This window comes from Lissotriton helveticus, chromosome 11 (genome assembly GCF_964261635.1).
Source record: "Lissotriton helveticus chromosome 11, aLisHel1.1, whole genome shotgun sequence".
NCBI classification, from domain to species: domain Eukaryota; kingdom Metazoa; phylum Chordata; class Amphibia; order Caudata; family Salamandridae; genus Lissotriton; species Lissotriton helveticus.
In genome coordinates, this window is record NC_136072.1 from 596,332,337 (window position 1) to 596,350,727 (window position 18,391).

At 41.9% G+C, this 18,391-nt stretch overlaps 1 protein-coding gene across 1 annotated transcript in view; it reads left to right on the forward strand.

Annotated features, from left to right (window-relative positions):
- The window catches only part of RASA2 (RAS p21 protein activator 2), a 555,017-nt gene that overhangs the window by 234,201 nt on the left and 302,425 nt on the right, over positions 1–18,391 (forward strand). Inside the window, exons 7-8 of the mRNA XM_078666395.1 lie at positions 3,533–3,605; positions 5,881–5,957. Of these exons, the coding sequence (XP_078522521.1) occupies positions 3,533–3,605; positions 5,881–5,957 (150 nt within the window). The remainder of the gene's footprint in view (positions 1–3,532; positions 3,606–5,880; positions 5,958–18,391) is intronic.

Below are 18,391 nucleotides of genomic sequence, written 5' to 3' on the forward strand. Positions count from 1 at the left end.
CAATTTTAGGGCTGGCTGGGCCTCTGTTAATATTAATAAACTCTACAGACATGAACCCTTAAACCTACCTTAGGTCGGATCCATTAACAACTTCCTAACAAATGTCCGCCGTCGAGCCGGTTCTGCATCAATCAGCTTATTTGACAGAACGCGAAGGAAACATAAAGCAGAATCCTGTGGGGGAAAGATTGACACAAAATTATTTAAATCTTTATGAAACAATTAGCACTGACTGTTCAATTTTTGATCACCATAATCACTTCTGTACGTATATTATGCAATGTCTATGCTTCTTTATTCATTCCATAATAAAATTATGTTCTAAGGTCACTGACCAAGAGAAGAATTCGAAATAGCACTGAAGAAAGTATGTATATGTTACATATTTAGCACCTGTCCACTAAATGCAGTAACATATGTAGTCAATCAGTTCCACATATTTAGTGCCTGTCTGCCAAATGGAGAAACATATAAAATTAGTCTGTTCCTTGTTGCTTGTTTGCACTATTAAGCAAACTGAGGTGGTTTTACAAGCTCTTCCGGCATTAAATACACTTGAAGGTAGTCCTGTCCTAAAGTACTAATAGGCAAGTGATATTTACTTCCTCCTAATGATAGTCTTATCTAAAACCATTCTCCTTAGACTCCTTCCTCAACGGTCTATTCCTTTCATCAAAAATAATTAATAGACCTCCTAAGGATTGAGGAAGTCAAGGAAACCTGTATTAGAAACCAGTCCCAGGATGCTTGTTTCCGGTTCAGGGAAGACCTGGCTTTGTAGTTCTGGCTGGACGTTTCCCATGAGGCACAGGGTCAAGCCTTATTTGCATGTAGCTGGGTCTGAAATGAGGTGGCAAAGTGAGATAAAGAATAATGATGGATTCAACCCAGATCTGTGACTGGGGTGAGTGTCTAAAAAGTTTCAGTGCTCCGTCCATCATCTCCTTGTGTTTGCTTTGTTCGCCCTAAGTTGGCAAGGTATGCCCAGACACGAGCCTCTTGCTCACTTTGCCACTAGATTCAAGCTAGTCTAGAAACCGTTCCCAGGATGCTTGTTTCTGGTTCAGGGAAGACCTGGCTTGGCAGTTCGGGCTGGACTGTTCCCAAGAGGCACAGGGTCAAGACTGATTTGCATATAGCTGGGTGTGAACTGAGGTGGTAAAGTGAGCTAAAGAATAATGATGAATTCAACCCCGATCTGTGACGGGGGGGGGAGTGTCTGAAGAGTTTCAGTGCTTTGTCCATCATCTCCTTGTGTGAACTTGTACTGCGTTGCCAAGCTTGTACGACCTTACGGAGATCCCCTTCCTTGGCCCTTCCACCGGATTGAGTCTCCTGGCGAGGAGACACTGAGGAGCAAACTAGGGCTCACCCATGCAGCAGAAAGGAAAATCAATTCATGAGACAAAGATGCTATGGATTTGACTTTCAGGAAACAAACCGGGCTCCAAAGGACCTTGCTGCTGGACATGGTATTGTACAACTACGGTATTGTGTACAAGAGTGACACATAGAGCTTCCCGCGAGTGCGAAATACGCTTTCTGATGAGCTCTGCTGAGTCAGTAACATACAGTAACACAGAGTAATGGTGTGACACTATCCTTCTATCCTTGGATTCTTTTTAATAGTCAGAGCAGGTAGAATGTTATGACTAGTCAAAAACCTGTCTATACAAGATGATGTCCCGTATAGAATAGAGTGTAAAACCACATTCTCCCCCAAGGCAAACAAGCCAGACATCACTCAAAACATGAGTCTCGAGAATCTTTTTGAGTGCTGATGTGGACCTCGACATATGCCACTGACTTGAAATAGGCATATCTGTTGAATCCACCTGTGGATGGTTGGCCAGGTTAAAGTCCCCACACAAAATAATTGGTTCCTGCCACAGACCAAGCTCTGCAAGTAAAAAGTTAAATAGGGCTGGTTCATCAATATTCGAACCATATAGTACAAGAGCAAACCTTTGTGCACGCTGAATCTGGCAGTCCATATAAGCCACTGAGCTGAGGAAAAGCCTCTTTAAACAAACAAACTATATAGTCTGTAGGATTCTCACCGTCATTGCCCTTCGGGATTCCCAATACCCATAGGTTATTTCTGTCTCATACGATTTTCAATATCCTCCATCTTCCGAAAGACATCCCTGATTTTCCCATCATGTTAATCAGCCTGGCTTGTTGTAACTTAGACTAATTCTTTAAGGGCAGCATATTGCGTTTCTAAATTATTCAGGGGGCTACAATAGATCCATATTTTGGACATTTTCCAAATCACTACTTTCGTTTTAAGATGGGAAGTTTTTAGAGCCACTGAGTCCTTCTTGGGCTCCTCTTTACATAAACTGGAGAATATTGTAAACTGATGAAAGAGAGGGAGAAGTACCCTCCGGCCCCGGGACCTTGTCATTGACGTTAAGCTGAGCCATGGTTTCCCTAATGAGTCAATGTTGGAGGCAGACATAGAATCTAAGCACTGTGTGGCACGATAAGTGTTGCCAGTATTGACTGGGCTCATGTGCACATGTAGTTATCCACTAGCCTTTTTAATTTCTTTGGCATGGGATCTTCTCTTGCCACAGAGCATAAAGAGTTGGAAACCAGAGAAGTCTATTTCAGCGATTGTGTGCATCACTGCAGGTGAACATGCTTTACTTAATTCTCTGTGATTTTGCTGAAAGCAGTTTAAAACTATTGACCACTGTGAAATACAAAAGTGCAGTGGCAGCTATTAGGTGGATTTTGATGCATGCACCGTTATCTGATTTTATTGGGTAATGTCTACCACTGGATTGTCAGAAGCTCCTCCTAGTAGTATAATGAAATTACAAGATTTACACTGAATATACAATGTAGACGTCTGCCATTAGAGAGGCATGGTGTGTGCCTGGTGGGGCGGAAAAAAAAGTGCCACGTGTGCAGTGATTTTATTAAACCTTTTCTCATGTATTGTTTGTATGCACACATTTAGACAAATTGTCCTACTGTTTGTACTGCACAATTTCTGCAAACAATGATATTATGACTGTCAATTATAAACTGTATAAGGATTTTTTTTAACACTTTTTAATTAGTTGTTTGTTTACACCATCGCTTATGATGATTTGTAAATTGATTCGCTCCAGATATAAAGAGAAATGCACATAAACTTTAACTGACAACTATTACAATTTAACCCGTGTTTTTGTTTCTAATTGAGGCAGTAGACTTGTGTTGGAATAACAATGCATTTTCCCTAACAAACTGAAGAACATAAGTACAACCTAGATTAATGTGAGCCAAATCAGTCTGTATACTTGCAAGAAAACATGAACATAGCGTTGTGCTTGATAATTTACAGTGGCCAATGTTTCATTAAGTGGTAAAAGCAAACAAAATAGACATCTTTCTATTTACCTTCAAGTTATATTTCAGAACGATATTATTAAATGCAGCAGTGTTTAAATTGATAATCATTTAGTCAAGTACATAAATAACAATTGTGCCTTATTGAAGTGTGCATGTTAAAACTATTTCCTAATCACTGAAATAGGAATGACCAGAAGAAGACAAAAGTAAAGAAGAAAACCAGCAATCCTCAGTTCAATGAAGACTTTTATTTTGAGGTAACTTGACTTAATTCATAAAGAAATATTTTTTTCTCCTCAAAATATGAAGGTGCTGTATAATTCTTTTGTGCTCACTTTTTCTTTGCATTTAAAAGAAAGTATTTTGCATTGCCTTTCAAAAATATCTTAATCAAATACTCTTCCTGAGCGAATACTCTTTCAGGGCAACTAAATATATGTTGATATTGCGAATATTATTTTTTAAGAAAGGTATTTTGCCAACTAGTTGTATTCATTTGCAGAGCTAAGCCCCGAGTAGCATATGCCAGTGTAAACTATAGCATGAAAATTAATTTTATGATTATGGAATGAGATATTGAAATAATTTTGTTGTACATAGTGGAAGTAGTTTTGAATATGTTAGACAGAGAACCTTTTGGAAGGGTTATGCTACTTCAACATATAGGTTTGCTTTATTTCAAAGATGAAGAACAAGTTAAAAATTCAATGCCAGGTTAGCGGCATTTTGATATCATAGCCATTAATGTCCATGGACCTAGTTAATAAAGGCAATTATTGCTCTTGCTCTTTTTAGGGCTCGGTTATAACGCGCTGAAAGCGCGTTCTCGCCGAGAACTGTTGTCGGCGTCTCAGCAGTCTGAGACGCCGAAGGGAGACAAGACCTGGCCGCGCGCAGCGTTTTTCCATAGGATAACGTTGTGCGCGCGGCCAGGTCTTGTCTCCACGGCATTCCAGGGCTGACCGGATCGCTTCGCGCGCCTCTCTGGAATGCAGGGGGAGTCTGCAGAGAGGCGCGTGGCGGTGATAAACAGGCAGGCACTGCTAGATTTCCCTAGACCGCGCTCGCTCAAGGTCGTGCAACGCAAAAAACATTCTCCGATACATTTCGTGTTGTTGCTCTGTCTATGGTCGTTATACCCCCCTCCCGTTCACACTTTCTTTGTCTCTCTCCCCATCGTCTTTATATTTCTCTCCTTCATCTTTATCTATCCTTCCTTCTCTGTCTTTCTGACTTCGTCTCTCTCCCCCTCTTCCTCGCTTTTTAGATTTGCAAATCGTGGCTGCTGCTAGCCACGAGAATGGGATATAGCCGGGCGGGGAGGCAATTAGGGGGTAGGACATAACTGGGCCATACGAGTCTCCGTTTGGAGCGAGGGGGCAATGCAACAGGGAGTAGATGTAAGTCATTCCTTCTATTCTAACCCGATGAATTTCCTCTTCGAAGTGAAGAAGTTAAAGCTTGGGAAATGCGGTGGCGGGGAGGCGGGAGCTGTGGACAGGCGAGGGGTTGAGGTCGGACTGAGCGAGGCCTCCAGGTAGATGGCTGGAATGCGCTTTGATCATTTCCACTGCCGCTCTTAGGTGTTTTAAACCTTGTATCCAGCCCAGCGTTCTCGAGGATGGCTCCGATTCCTAATTCGGCCAAAGATATAAATACTATGCCAGCCGAATATGTCCCCTTGAAAGCATTATTTAATGTCCCACGATCTGTCCTCACCCTTTCATATCCGGCGTGAGGAACTTGCACACACGCTATTACCCTAGAATAACGAACTTCTGCGCCTGCCACCACCCTGGTCCCTCCGCTGCGATCACCTTACATTCCAGGCATTATTTTTTACCCTCCGTCACGGATGGTGTGTCAGCGAGTTTTAACCAAATACCCGTTCATTGTTCCTTTTTATGGCCATGCCCTTCTGAATGTTACAAGGAGTTGTCCTTGCTATTCAACAATATTCGAGTTTTTGGCTACATCGTGCTATCATCTCGCATCACATCACATCCTCTCAAACTAATAACTGTGACCTCTCTTTTCAAAATCTTCTCCAACTTGGTCATCTCTGCCCACTTTAATTATAACAAGTATGCAGCTCGAGGACAAACCCTGCCATGCACACACGGACACCACCACTGCCATGCACACACGGACACCACCACTGCCGTGCACACACGGACACCACCACTCCCATGCACAGACACGGGCACCAACCGTGCTTAATTTGTAAAAAAAAAAGTGCCAGGGCTTTCATTTGTAAAAAAACATAAATAAAAGACCTTGTCATTTACAATGTCAAGACCTTAAACTCGCGTTCATGTACAATGCTAATAGCTCTAACTTTTGCAATGCCGAGACCGTTGCATTGTAAATGCTTGTTGTAAACTTTTGCCTCCAACTTGGACCAAAAAAGTAGTATTGATCGCATGATAATATTCTGTAGCGCTACATGTAATATGATTCCTTATATCAAATTCTTGTACATATATTTGAATAAAGTAGGTGCAACTTTTAATTCACAAATCTATATTGCAGGTTACAAGATCTAGCAGTTATACCAGGAAATCCCAATTTCAAGTTGAAGAAGAAGACATACAGAAACTTGAAATCAGGTGTGTATTTTTCTGTAGCTAAATTTGTATTTTCAGATTATAATTAACAAATAAAAAAATCAACAGTTTAGTAGATCATTTTACATAGTCTGTGTGTTTGAGAATAAGTGGAGATAAAAATTGTTGGAAAAAAGCTATTAGCTGAAGACTAGAGTTAGTCTTTGCAAGAAAATGCCTGTGCAGCAGATTGACAAACTGCTTTCAGTTTGGTTTAATGGTTACTGAGGGCTTTATTTTCTCATCACGGCTAGAGCTGTTCTTTGTTTTAGAGTTAATGAGATTAAAACACAGCTTGCTGGTAATCTTCTTCCAATGTGAATAGATTCTATCACATTAATGAATAAATTTTTCTCAGATACTGTATTATTAGGAATTGATCAAATGCCATACACACAATTGACGGAATCATATTGCTAGCAGTGGGATATTAGAAGAGGAGTATTAAATACGTAACGGTGAATGATGGACAGGCTTGTGAATTCTAGATTGTGGTCTTTACCTATGATTTACTAAAGGCAATCTATTATTAAACTAATAAGGCAATCATTTTGAACCTGATCCAGTGATGGTCTAGTTTGTTGGCAGCTGCATAGTTCGATACAAATGGTTATATGTTTTCAGATAAGAGCAGATTGTGTTGTCTGGTAAATTAGAGTATGGATTCATATGAAAACGCATCTGGGTACTTTACCGGAATCCAGAATGTAATGGGTTACCCCATTCCTTCTGTCTCTCCCTTTTTAATATAGTTGCAGTTGTGTACTAAGATGTCGGTTGTAGGCAGACTTCAGGAAAGGAACATATGGGATAAACTCTAGGGAAGCTATGCTAGAAATAATTTTGGATCTGAAAGAAAAAAACACCCTAAAATGGTTGCATAAAATGTCCTTATCCATTCATCTCACTCTTCAGTAGGAGGGTTGTAAAAAGAAAAAAAAGTAACCACAACTTATCAGATGGCTATGCCCCTTCGATAAGTATCTTATTGTTATGCACCAAAAGGGTCTTGAATGTATGGAAATGACTTAGTAGGGGTTGTTGAGGTCCAGATCCGAACTTCAGAAAAGTCTGGAAAAGATACAATAAAAAGTAAATAATGTCACTGAAAGCAAACACGGGTAGAAACAGGGGCTCATGTACCATGTTACAGTTGGTTCAAGATGGGCAGTTTCAATAGATCTCAGTATAGGCAGCCTTTTTTTTAGTACCACAATAAGATCCATATACTGTACTGCTTTATAGATTGGCAGCATGCTCTTCCTCAATACATTCTAGTTACCTATCTGTTATATTTCTACTGCTACTGAACTACTGAAGCATTTTTAATTTTTGAACATGTTGGCTCCTGTGTAGCTCATTGAACACATACACCTCATTTTGCTTGTTTATTTGGAAACCATTCTCATTTCAGTAGATCTTCTTTCAGATAGAAATAAAGTTTTATTTTTTAGAATGTTTCAGTTTATAACTTGTCCTTTGTATAGATCTTCATAAATACCCGTTCATATGCTTTGAAAGTACTTGCCTGCATTACCAAGTGCATTATAAAGTATAGTGTAAAATTACATGAAAACACTTTTTTATAATGTATTTAGGAATATGATATTATGATAATGCTGGTATGAATCAAAATTAGCAGAATGTATCCCAGAGGGATATGAAGACATAATGGGCAAGGATGTATATATAAAGAGTACCCATCACCTATTCCTATATATTTCATTCATAAACCTAACAAATACACCAATGTAGACACTAGATTAAGGGAAGTTACAGATTATTAATGGGTATTTAGTTGTTTCACATCAATCCCTAGTCAGCCAATCTAATATTAGTAAACAACTGTGTTACAGAAAGATGTTAAAGTTTTTTTGCATAAGAGTTAATTGATGCCGATTACCCACCTGTAATTTCTAAGGGGCCTTCAGAAGGATCGCAGGGTAGTCAACTTGCCTCCACCTTTTGAGGATTCCGTGGGAAAGGGACAACACGTTTTTAAAATTACACATGTTCAAAAGGATAATTGGCGAACGCCATGGAAGCAAAAAAATAAAAAAAGCATACATTTAAACGTTCTGAATTAATGTGTTTTAGTATAGCATTTTTAAAGAAACCATTATGAATTTATGAAAATGTTAAAATGCTCAATACTTGCAGGTTGTTGAATGCCATACTTTTATGAGTGTAGTTTATCAATTTTGCCAACTCTTCATCACAGCATTGTTCTTCCTCTAAGCCTCATTTTGGTCTGAGAATCTTTTCAATATTACTGTCTTTTGTCAAGTAATCTTTGGCAGTAGGGGCTGATGTGATGGTTTGTTACTCTCTTTAGCTGTGCGTTTCTGTTGAATTGACAGATGTTTACATTCCTTCATTCTCATGCAAACAACATTATTTTAATTGTAATTAGTTCCACAAATGACACACATGTACTGCACACTGTTAATTGGTGTGTTTCTACAAATTCACAGTATCTTTACTTAATCCTGATAATTATTGTCAGAGTATCTAGTCTTCCTAATTTGCCTATAGGTGTGTAGGATTAAATAATGCTAAATAGTTTTTAATATTTTGTAACACATCTCACACATAATTGTCAGGACCTTATGGTATTTTTTTTTCAATCAATGTATATCTCCATTTTGATAAATACCCTTAAACCTGTTCTTTAGCTCTTATACGGATGCTTGCATATCAAGAGCCATATTTAAAGGGTTCAGCCATCATAACACTCATGTTAGATGCAATTGCTGGAAATTAGAGAGCTTACATCCTACAGTAAAGCTGTACATAACAATTTTTGCATATGATGCTCCCCACTGTAAATTATTTCAAACAGGTGTTTGTTAATATTTTAAAATGTTATTAAAAATGGTTTTCGTATTTGTGATGGGCAGTGGTTATGTGAAAAACAATATCTGTAGAAAAAGTTGTTTTAGGTAACATTTGTTCAGCCTACAATAAATAGTTTGATCCGTTTTCTTTGTAATTCATTATGTATATCTCTTCAAGGCTGTGTGATAAGTTTTTCCCAAGATGTTTAATTATTCTTTTCACTAGATAGTAGGTCTTTACTGCATGCACAATAATCATGTTGTTCTGGTAATTGTGTATGTGCACCATAGCTACCACAAGCGACCTTTTAATTGTCTTGGATATATATGGACTCCAGCTGTCGAAATCACCTACTCTACGTATGGACGATGAACGCCACCTGAACTAAATGTTGTTTATGGCCTTATCTCCACATGCCATTTTAAGTCCTGAATTGTCTCTTCAGTCACCTGCAGTGCAGCGAGAAATTGACGAGAGTCACGAAGAATGGATTAATAAGTACCTGTTAATGCCTTCCACCTGCCACCTCCTCTTACCTACCTTTTAAAAAATATGCAGTGAATAACTAGTACTATTTTTCACCCTCTGGACACTGCCTATCTCTGCATCCCAGCCAGCACCCTCCAGCTTCACCTTTATCTTCCTTGCCCAGCACATAAAAGCGCAAATTGTTTTTGTGTTCTCCAAAACAAAGACCAATATCTTGTTGTTCTTGAACCTTCTACAGTTGAGAACTCACTTGCCTCCTTACAAGTACAAAACACACATGTAAACACACACTTTCTATCCTCCCTCCTTTCTCTCTGAAAGAAAAGTGGGGAGGTGCGGCATGCCTTTTTAGTGAAAGGGAGTGGTTGAATGTAGTTGTGTACAGTGAATTTTGTTGTGTCCTTCTGTGTCATTCCAAATGAACAGCTCTTTGTAGTTTATTGTGTTTTGACCTGCCAAGACTGGATGCCCATTCATAATAAGAGTATTCCTGCATGGTGATAGGCTTGAGCAAAGAGCGGTGTGAGAGTTCATGCTTATGTTTTGCTTACATTTACATGCAAATATGCTTTGTTTCTATAGCACAGATGCTTTGGATTGGGTGTTGTTTAGAAAAGAGAACCGTGCCCCAGATTGTTTGCTTATTATTTTTTTGTTCTTCCTAATTGTTATCTGCTGACTAACAGAAATTTTGGTCAGGTAAGTCGGTTTGTCAACCAGGTTGCATGTGTGTGGGTAGTGTGAAAATTGTTTAGAGTACCTCTTGAGAGAAGTATTTTATCAAACATTAGTTTTTAGAAGCATGTGTGCGTGTTGCCTTCTTGTGTTTGCAGTGCAAGTAGATTACAAAATAGCTATGGTGTTATATGGATGGATTTTCTTCTGATCCTTTTTATGTTTTCTTTTACCTTTGAGTGCTGTCCTTTACATTTCAGTTTCATTTGCATATATTACACTAATTGTTAGTAGATTGTTTAGAAGATGGCAACAGAACATCTGTGTTGTATTTATAGCATGCTATCATGCACTATCGTGGTTGCATTATGGATGTGTGATTCTTTCACCTCAACAATTTAAAACTATCACTTTGAAACTTAACTCTTCAAAAGCGTCACTTTAAGGGGAAAAAAAGCGTTCAAAAAAATTTGCTGTCATTACTTTGAAACACTTGAATTTCAAAATTCTTTAAAAAAGGCAAAGCCCTGTGAAAAGACAAGAACAGCAGAGAGGAAGGGACGGAAGAGAATATATATGTATAATTATGATCTTATATATATACACATATGTGTCTGTGTATAAATATATGTTCGAGGCATATGAGCTGTAGATTGTATTCTGTAGCATAGATCGCCATCTGGTGTTGGGCTCGGATGTTTGCACTTTGTTATTGTAGAAGTCTTTGTAGTCACGAGATAGGTGACTCCTCCTTTGGTTAGTAGTGCGCATGGGCATCGACTCCATCTCCAGATCGTTTTTTTCCGCCTTCGGGTTCGGATGGGACTTGCTGCGCTCCGGCTCTGCACCATGTTTTCTCAACTTTTTCGACACGCAACCTATCTTATTCGACGTATTGTCTTGTTCGTGTGCCTTCCACGCGCTGACTCAAATCTCTCGACTCCGGTTGTCGACGCGGGCCGTTGGGCCTATCGACGCCATTCGTGCCTATAGCTAATGGAAAGGACTCCATTCAAAAAAATGCCCCCAGTGTGGAGCTAAATTTCCACACAGTGACCATCACCAGGTCTGCAACATTTGCCTCTTGCCTGAACACGAGGAGAAGGATTGCCAAGCATGTGCCTCTTTTCAATCGAAGAAAACTATCCGTGATCGCCGGGCTCGACGACATGTCATGGCTCAACCAGCTGCACCGGTGCCGAAAAACATCTTCAATGAAGGCCCGATGTTCCAGAGGCAGAAGATTCAGAGGAGCTTGAGATCGTCTCTGAAGAGGATGACTCCGGGTCCGATGACATCACTCCAGGTCAACGAGTGAGTACAAAAGCCCCTGCTCCTGCCCCACCAGAACAGAAGAAGGCTCTAGTCAAGACTTCGCCTGTAGGCCTTAGTTGAGACCAGAAGAAAACTTCAGAAGCCCCGCCTCCGGGCCCGGCTCTGAAGAAAAAAGAAAAGCCTTCCAGCAGCTCAGGACCGAGCAAGGCACATATCACTATCCTTAAACCACCTTCGGTGCCGAAATCGGGGATACACCCCATTCCAAAAAAGGCCTCGATTCCGAGCCCTTCGGCACCAAAATACCAAAAGGCCTCGGAACCAGACAAACGCAAAAAACCTTCGGCTCCAAAGAAAAGTTCTGACTCGACACCTACTTCAAAGCCGACGGAGCACAAAACTCCTCCTAAGGCTCCAGAGACCAAACTAAAGCCATGCTCGGAATAAAAATAATCGGCACCGAAAACAGACAGCCAGGATGAACTGTTTCAACCAGATCCTGTCAACCCAAAGCAAAACAATTACAGGTGGACCCTAAAACAGGGCATATTATCAGTATTCCAGCAAACAGGAGGAAATCTGATACCCCACATAAACTGAGGTGCCTGCTAAGAGAGACTTTTCAACTTCACCCGTAAGACCCTATTCTTCCTGCTAAACCTTTCTCTCCTATAAACTCCTATACAATCTCCTAGATTATCTCCATGGTCACCCTTCTTACCAAAGGATGATGATGATTTAGAGGGTGGGGAGGAACACTATAATGATCCTGTAGATAACACTACTGATAAGAACACTACCCAGGATACATGGGATGATTAGGAGGATCCTGCAGATCCTCCAGGCATTCCTTATCCAGATGCATACCCATCTAAACCATCACCCCCAGACGACAATATAGGATTTAGCCAACTTATTAATAGGGCTGCTCAATACCATGGCGTGTCACTACATTCAGACCCCATGGAAGAAGATTTCTTAATAGACACTTTTGCTCAGTCCCATAAAGTCATACACACATTGCCTATGCTTAAAGGGGTAATTAAACATGCACCAGACATATTTATAGACCCTGTCAGGGCCAGGATTCTCAATGCACGCATTGAGAAAAAATAGTAGTCTCCAATGTAAGAAAACAGGCTAATTCCCAAACCTCTGGTGATGCACCACCCCCAGATAAAGAATCTTAACTACTGAATGCATCAGGTAACCGTGTTGCTTTCCAAGCAGCCTATCACTGGAGAATAGCCAATGCACAAGCTCTACTTGCCAGATATGATAGGGCTCACTACGATGAGCTTGAAAATCTTATACAACACTTACCTGACCAATACAAAGCCAAGGAAAATGATTTAGTCCAGGAGGGGGAGTTAATTACAAATGCCTCCATCAAATGTGCCCTTGATGCAGCTGAAACAGCATCTAGATCTGTTAACACTTGTGTTTAACTACCGCAGACATGCATGGTCACGCATTTCCGGTTTCAAACAGGAAGTGCAAACAACTATTTTAAATCAATCATTTGATCAAAAACACATCTTTGGGCCAGCTGTAGACACAGCTCTAGAAAAAATGAAAAAAGACACCGACACTGCTAAATCTAATGGAGCATTACAATTTCAGACAACGCGGGGTCCTTTCGTCGCTCCTTCTATAGGGGCAGATCCAAAAACATTACCACAGAGGCTACAACTTCCTCCTATAAAAATCCTACACAAACATCCCCCAACAGGAATACTTTAGAGGTGGGTATAGGGGAAATAATAACAAGGGGAGAGCACAAGGTAACTACAACCGAACCTCCCCTACTACCAAACAGTGACTTCCTCTGCTTCTTCCAGACCATTCCACTTCGGTCGGAGGAAGACTATCACAGTTCCTACCTGTCTGGAACAACATCACCACAGACAATTGGATAAGACAAATTATCCAGTATGGTTACTGCCTGGAACTCACCTCTACCCCTCCTCACATACCACCTAGACAATGGCAATGTCCACAGAACATCTTACGCTTCTAAAGCAAGAGGTTCTCTCTCTGTTGCAAAAACATGCAATAGAACCGGTTCCTCCACATCATCAAGGTACAGGGGTTTATTCCCTTTACTTTCTCATCCCAAAGAAGGACTCTCAGGCCAATACTAGACCTCGGAACCTTAAACCTGTACATACAATCCGACCACTTTCACATGGTCACTCTGCAACAGGTCCTGCCACTGCTCCAACAAGGCGATTTCCTTGCCACTCTAGATCTCAAGGACGCCTACTTTCACATTCCTATTCACCCTGCTCACAGGAAATACGTACGGTTTGTAGTGGTCGGTCAACCCTAACAATTCAAAGTCCTTCCATTCAGAGTGACAACAGCACCCAGAGTCTTCACAAAATGCCTCGCAGTGGTAGCAGCCCACTTAAGAAGACAACCCATTCATGTGTTTCCTTACCTGGACGACTGGATCATAAAAGCTAAGTCACATAGATTGGCTGCAACAAACACACAAGACAATCCAGCTGCTGCACGACTTAGGGTTTACAATAAACCTTACCAAGTCACATCTTCAACCATCCCACACGCAGCAGTATCTAGGTGCAACCATAGATACTTCCAAGGCACTAGCATTCCCCAGTCCTGCCAGGATATCCAGTATGCTAGCTCTCATAACAAGATTTCAACCACAAAAATCACTACCAGCTCGCGTTTTTATGTTGCTCATAGGGATGATGGCCTCTTGCATTTTAATTATCCCTTACGCAAGACTCCAAATGTGTCCATTACAGGAATGCTTGGCACTTCAGTGATACCAGGCTCAGGGTCAGCTTAAAGATCTGGTGTTGGTGGACAGCCGCACACATCGCGCTCTGCAGTGGTGGAACATACAAAATCTTTCCAGAAGGCAGCCGTTCCTGGACCCAGTTTCACAGATAGTGCTAACAGCGGACGTCGGCTGGGGAGCTCATCTCTTAATCCATACCATTCAGGGTATATGGACCCCTCAACAGAATCTCCTTCACATCAATCATCTGGAGTTACTGGCCATATTTCTCGCTCTCAAATCATTTCAGGTACACCTCGTAGGCAAAGCTGTTCTTGTCCGGACGGACAACATGACAGCAATGTACTACATACAGAAACAGGGGGGACACACTCCCTACAGCTTTCACAACTAGCACAAAGCATATGGAGATGGGCCATTCCTCAATAGATATACCTCTTATCAGAGCATAGACCTTGGATACACAATCAGATAGCGGATCTGCTCAGTCGTCAGCTACAACAGATTCACAAGTGGGAACTTCATCCCAAAGTTCTTCAACCCTTTTTTCAAACGTGGGGACATCCAGACATAGATCTGTTTGCCACACACTTAAACACTAAATGCCCAAGCTTCGCCTCCAGGTATCCACACCCACTGTCCAAGGGCAATGCAATATGGATGAACTGGTCAGGAAGATTTGCGTACGCTTTTCCGCCTCTCCGACTCAATCAGCTACTAGTCCGCAAGCTGAAACAATAGTCTCTCACAATGATCCTAGTTGCTCCAACTTGGGCCCGGCAACGATGGTTCACAGCACTTCTGGAACTCTCAGTAGTTCCACACCAAACGTTGCGCCTTTCCCCAAAGCTTTTCACACAGAACCATGGAGACATAAGGCATCCAGATCCAGCTCAACTGAACCTAGTGATTTGGCTCCTGAAGTCTTGGATACCTCAACCTCCCACCAGACTGCATGAATGTTATCAAGGAGGCTAGACATCCTACTACTAGAGCTTGCTATGCAGCTAAATTGAAAAGATTTGTGATTTACTGCAATAACAACATAATCCATTAGATGCTTCCATTCAAAACATTATTTATCTCTTTCATCTACAAAAATGTAATCTAGCATACACATCCATAAGATTACATCTTGCTGCCATAGCAGCTTACCTGCAAAACAGACAACAATTGTCATTGTTTAGGGTTCCTGCCATTAAAGCATTCATGGAAGGTCTCAAAAGGATAATTCCTCCCAGAATTTTACCCTCTCCAATCTGGAATCTAAACATTGTCCTTACTAGGCTCATGGGTCCTCCATTTGAACCTTTACACAGATGTGAGTTACAATTTCTCACATGGAAAGTAGCCTTCCTTGTGGCCATCACATCTCTCAGAAGAGTTAGTGAACTCCAGGCATTAACCATACAAGAACCATTTTTGCAAATACATTACAACAAAGTGGTTCTTAGGACAAACCTAAATTCCTACATAAAGTAGTCTCTCCATTTCACCTTAATCAATCGGTTGAGCTCCCAGTCTTCTTTCTTCAACCAGATTCAGTAGCAGAACGGGCTCTTCATACGCTTGACGTTAAGAGCTATTCTTTACTACATTGACAGAACAAAAAGTTTCAGGAAAACTAAACAACTTTTCGTAGCTTTCTCACCACAACATAAGGGCAATCCTATATCAAAATCTGGAATTGCCAGGTGGATTGTTAAACCATTCAAGTATGCTATCAAAAAGCAAAGCGTACATTATCAATTCCCCCTAAAGAGCACTCCAAATGCAAAATAGGGGCATCTATGGCATTCTTGTGGACTATCCCCATGGATTACATTTGTAAAGCAGCAACATGGTCTACACCACACACATTCACTAAACATTAAATTGCAAGGGCGGGAGCTATGCTTACCTTAGGACACCAGTTATAGTTACCTGAGTTAACTATAATTGGTGAATTTCAGTAATTTCATTTTTTATTTTTTTTAAAGTTTAAAATGGACGTTGTTACGGAAATTTTCACTTAACTTTAACTTCATTTTGACCTTTATTTCTTGCAGTGAATTTCTATTTTTTTTTAAAAACATATAGTTATATTTTATTAGCCTACTTAAAATCAACCCCCGCCTATGCCATGCATGTCATCCTGCAACATCAAAAGAGAAAAATTGAGCCTATTGGCTTTATCAGGGGATGAGCATATCAATATATATAAAACCGATCTATCCTCTTCCTTCAAAAAATGCCAATGTTTTAAACTAAATGTATATTTCAATAATTCATACAGTGCAATGTGTATTAATTATTTTTTTGTTTAAATATCCTTTATTAGGGGTATAGGAGAAGTAAAACATGAATAGTACAATACATATAGCATTACATCTCAAAGATGTCTGTCAGGTATACGGGGCCTAGCACCCAATGCTCTGGTTTACTGTCTTCATACATCATGACTATATTTGCCATCACAAACGTTTCAAACCATGTTTGCGTAACAAGGATATAAATTCCGAAATAAACATCAAGGGAAGAAGGGGAGGGTAGGGAACAGGGGACATAAAGGGGAAATCAGGAAGGGGTGGATATGGTCAACTGATGCTGGAGTAAGATGTTTGCGTCTTTGTGTGGGTGGGACGTCATGGGGATCGTGAGTGTCACTCAGAAGTGTCTAACGAAGTGGGCATGGCTCGGGGGGGTGAGAGCTCGTCTGTCACTACAGACATCGGGCATGAGGGGGAGAACGTGCTGGCGTGGGTGCCATCTGATGCGACCTCATGGAGTATGTACAAGGGGTGCATCGTCGGTATTGTCCGGACGGACGACTCCTGTCGTGGTTTGTGTGAGAAGGTATTCCCTGTGAAAAGAGATGAGCATTGTGTCCCAGAATTGCGCAATCGGGAACTGACGGAGGCCTGCCGTTTCCTCGTTATGGAGGGCGGTGCTTTCCCCCTTTGCCCAGGTGTCTAGGGATGCGTGCCAGTGTTCTGGTAGTGGCGGGGTAGTCCTCTTCCAGTGTTTCGTGAGCAATCTTTTTGCTGTGAGGAGGGCAAGGTCCCAGAATCGAGAGGGGGCTTTGTTTAGTGATGTCCGCTTATACAGGCCAAGTAAGCATGCCTCCCACGTGTGCGGGATCGTCATGCCCGTGCATTTGTCTAGTGTCGTCAGTATCGCCCCCCAATATGTCTGAATCCGTGGGCACTGCCAAAGCATGTGTAGTAAATCTGCCTCTTCCAGCGCACATCTCGGGCATGTGGCCGCCGCTCCCGGGAAGTAGCGGTTAATCTTACTGGGTGAGAGGTACGCTCTATGCAGTATGTAGAACTGTATTAGTTTAAAACGCGCGTTCCGTGGCACGTGTCTGGGGCCTAACAGGATCATTTTCCACTCCTTATCCGTCCATTCCCTCCCTCTGTCAGTGGCCCAGTGGTCGCGCAGTGGTTGCAGCGATTGCTGTGTGTGTGACAGCAGTGCCTGGTGTAGCCAGTGCACTACATGTGTGCCATCCCCCATGACATGCAGGCTCTGTATCAATTGGTGCGTCGGAAGTTCCTCCGTGATGTTGCCCCACCGCTGTGTGTACGCTAAAAGTATTGAGGCGTGCTGTAAAAATTGACCCGCCGGGAGACCTGTGTCTGCCGCTAGCGCTGCAAATGGTATCAGGACACCATCGGCGTACAGGTCTGCCATAGTGTCTACCCCTGTGCGCGTCCATGGTTCTAGCGCTGTTTCCGTGACTACAGAGGTGGACTTGGGGGTGCCCAGGAGTGGTAGCGCCGGGGCGTATGGCTTGGTTGCCCTTGTGAGCCGTAGGCTTCTGACATAGCAACGTATCGCCACGGCGACGTGTAACTGAGTGGATTTCCTCGGGCTTGTCAGGGGGTGGAATGTTGTATGTATCTGCGTGGGGGAGTATATGTCCGTGTTCGTAGCAGTGTCTCCCAGGTGGTTGCCCGCCAACCAGGCGGTGACCCATTGTAGCTGGGCCGCCAGATAATAAAGTTCAAGGTTCGGTACCGCGAGGCCTCCCTCATCGACTGGGGCATATAGTTTCCGGAGGGCTACTCTAGGCCGTCCTGTGTTCCATATCAGGTCTCTGACCATTGAGGCCAGTTCCCTAAAGGTGCGCGTCTGTACGTACACCGGTAGGTTGGCGAAATAATATAAGAGTCTGGGGAGTACAATCATTTTTGTCAGTGTCACTCTACTCGGGACATTGAGTGGTAGGGATTTCCAAAAGGTGATCTGGGATTTTATAGACGTGATGGCACGTGTCAGGTTTCCATCTAGAACATCTTGTGGTGTCCTGTGGATGTGCACTCCTAGGTATTTGAACGTTGTGTGGTGCCATGGCAGCTGTTCCCCATTGATCGTGACGTTAACCTTGAGGCCTGACATGGTC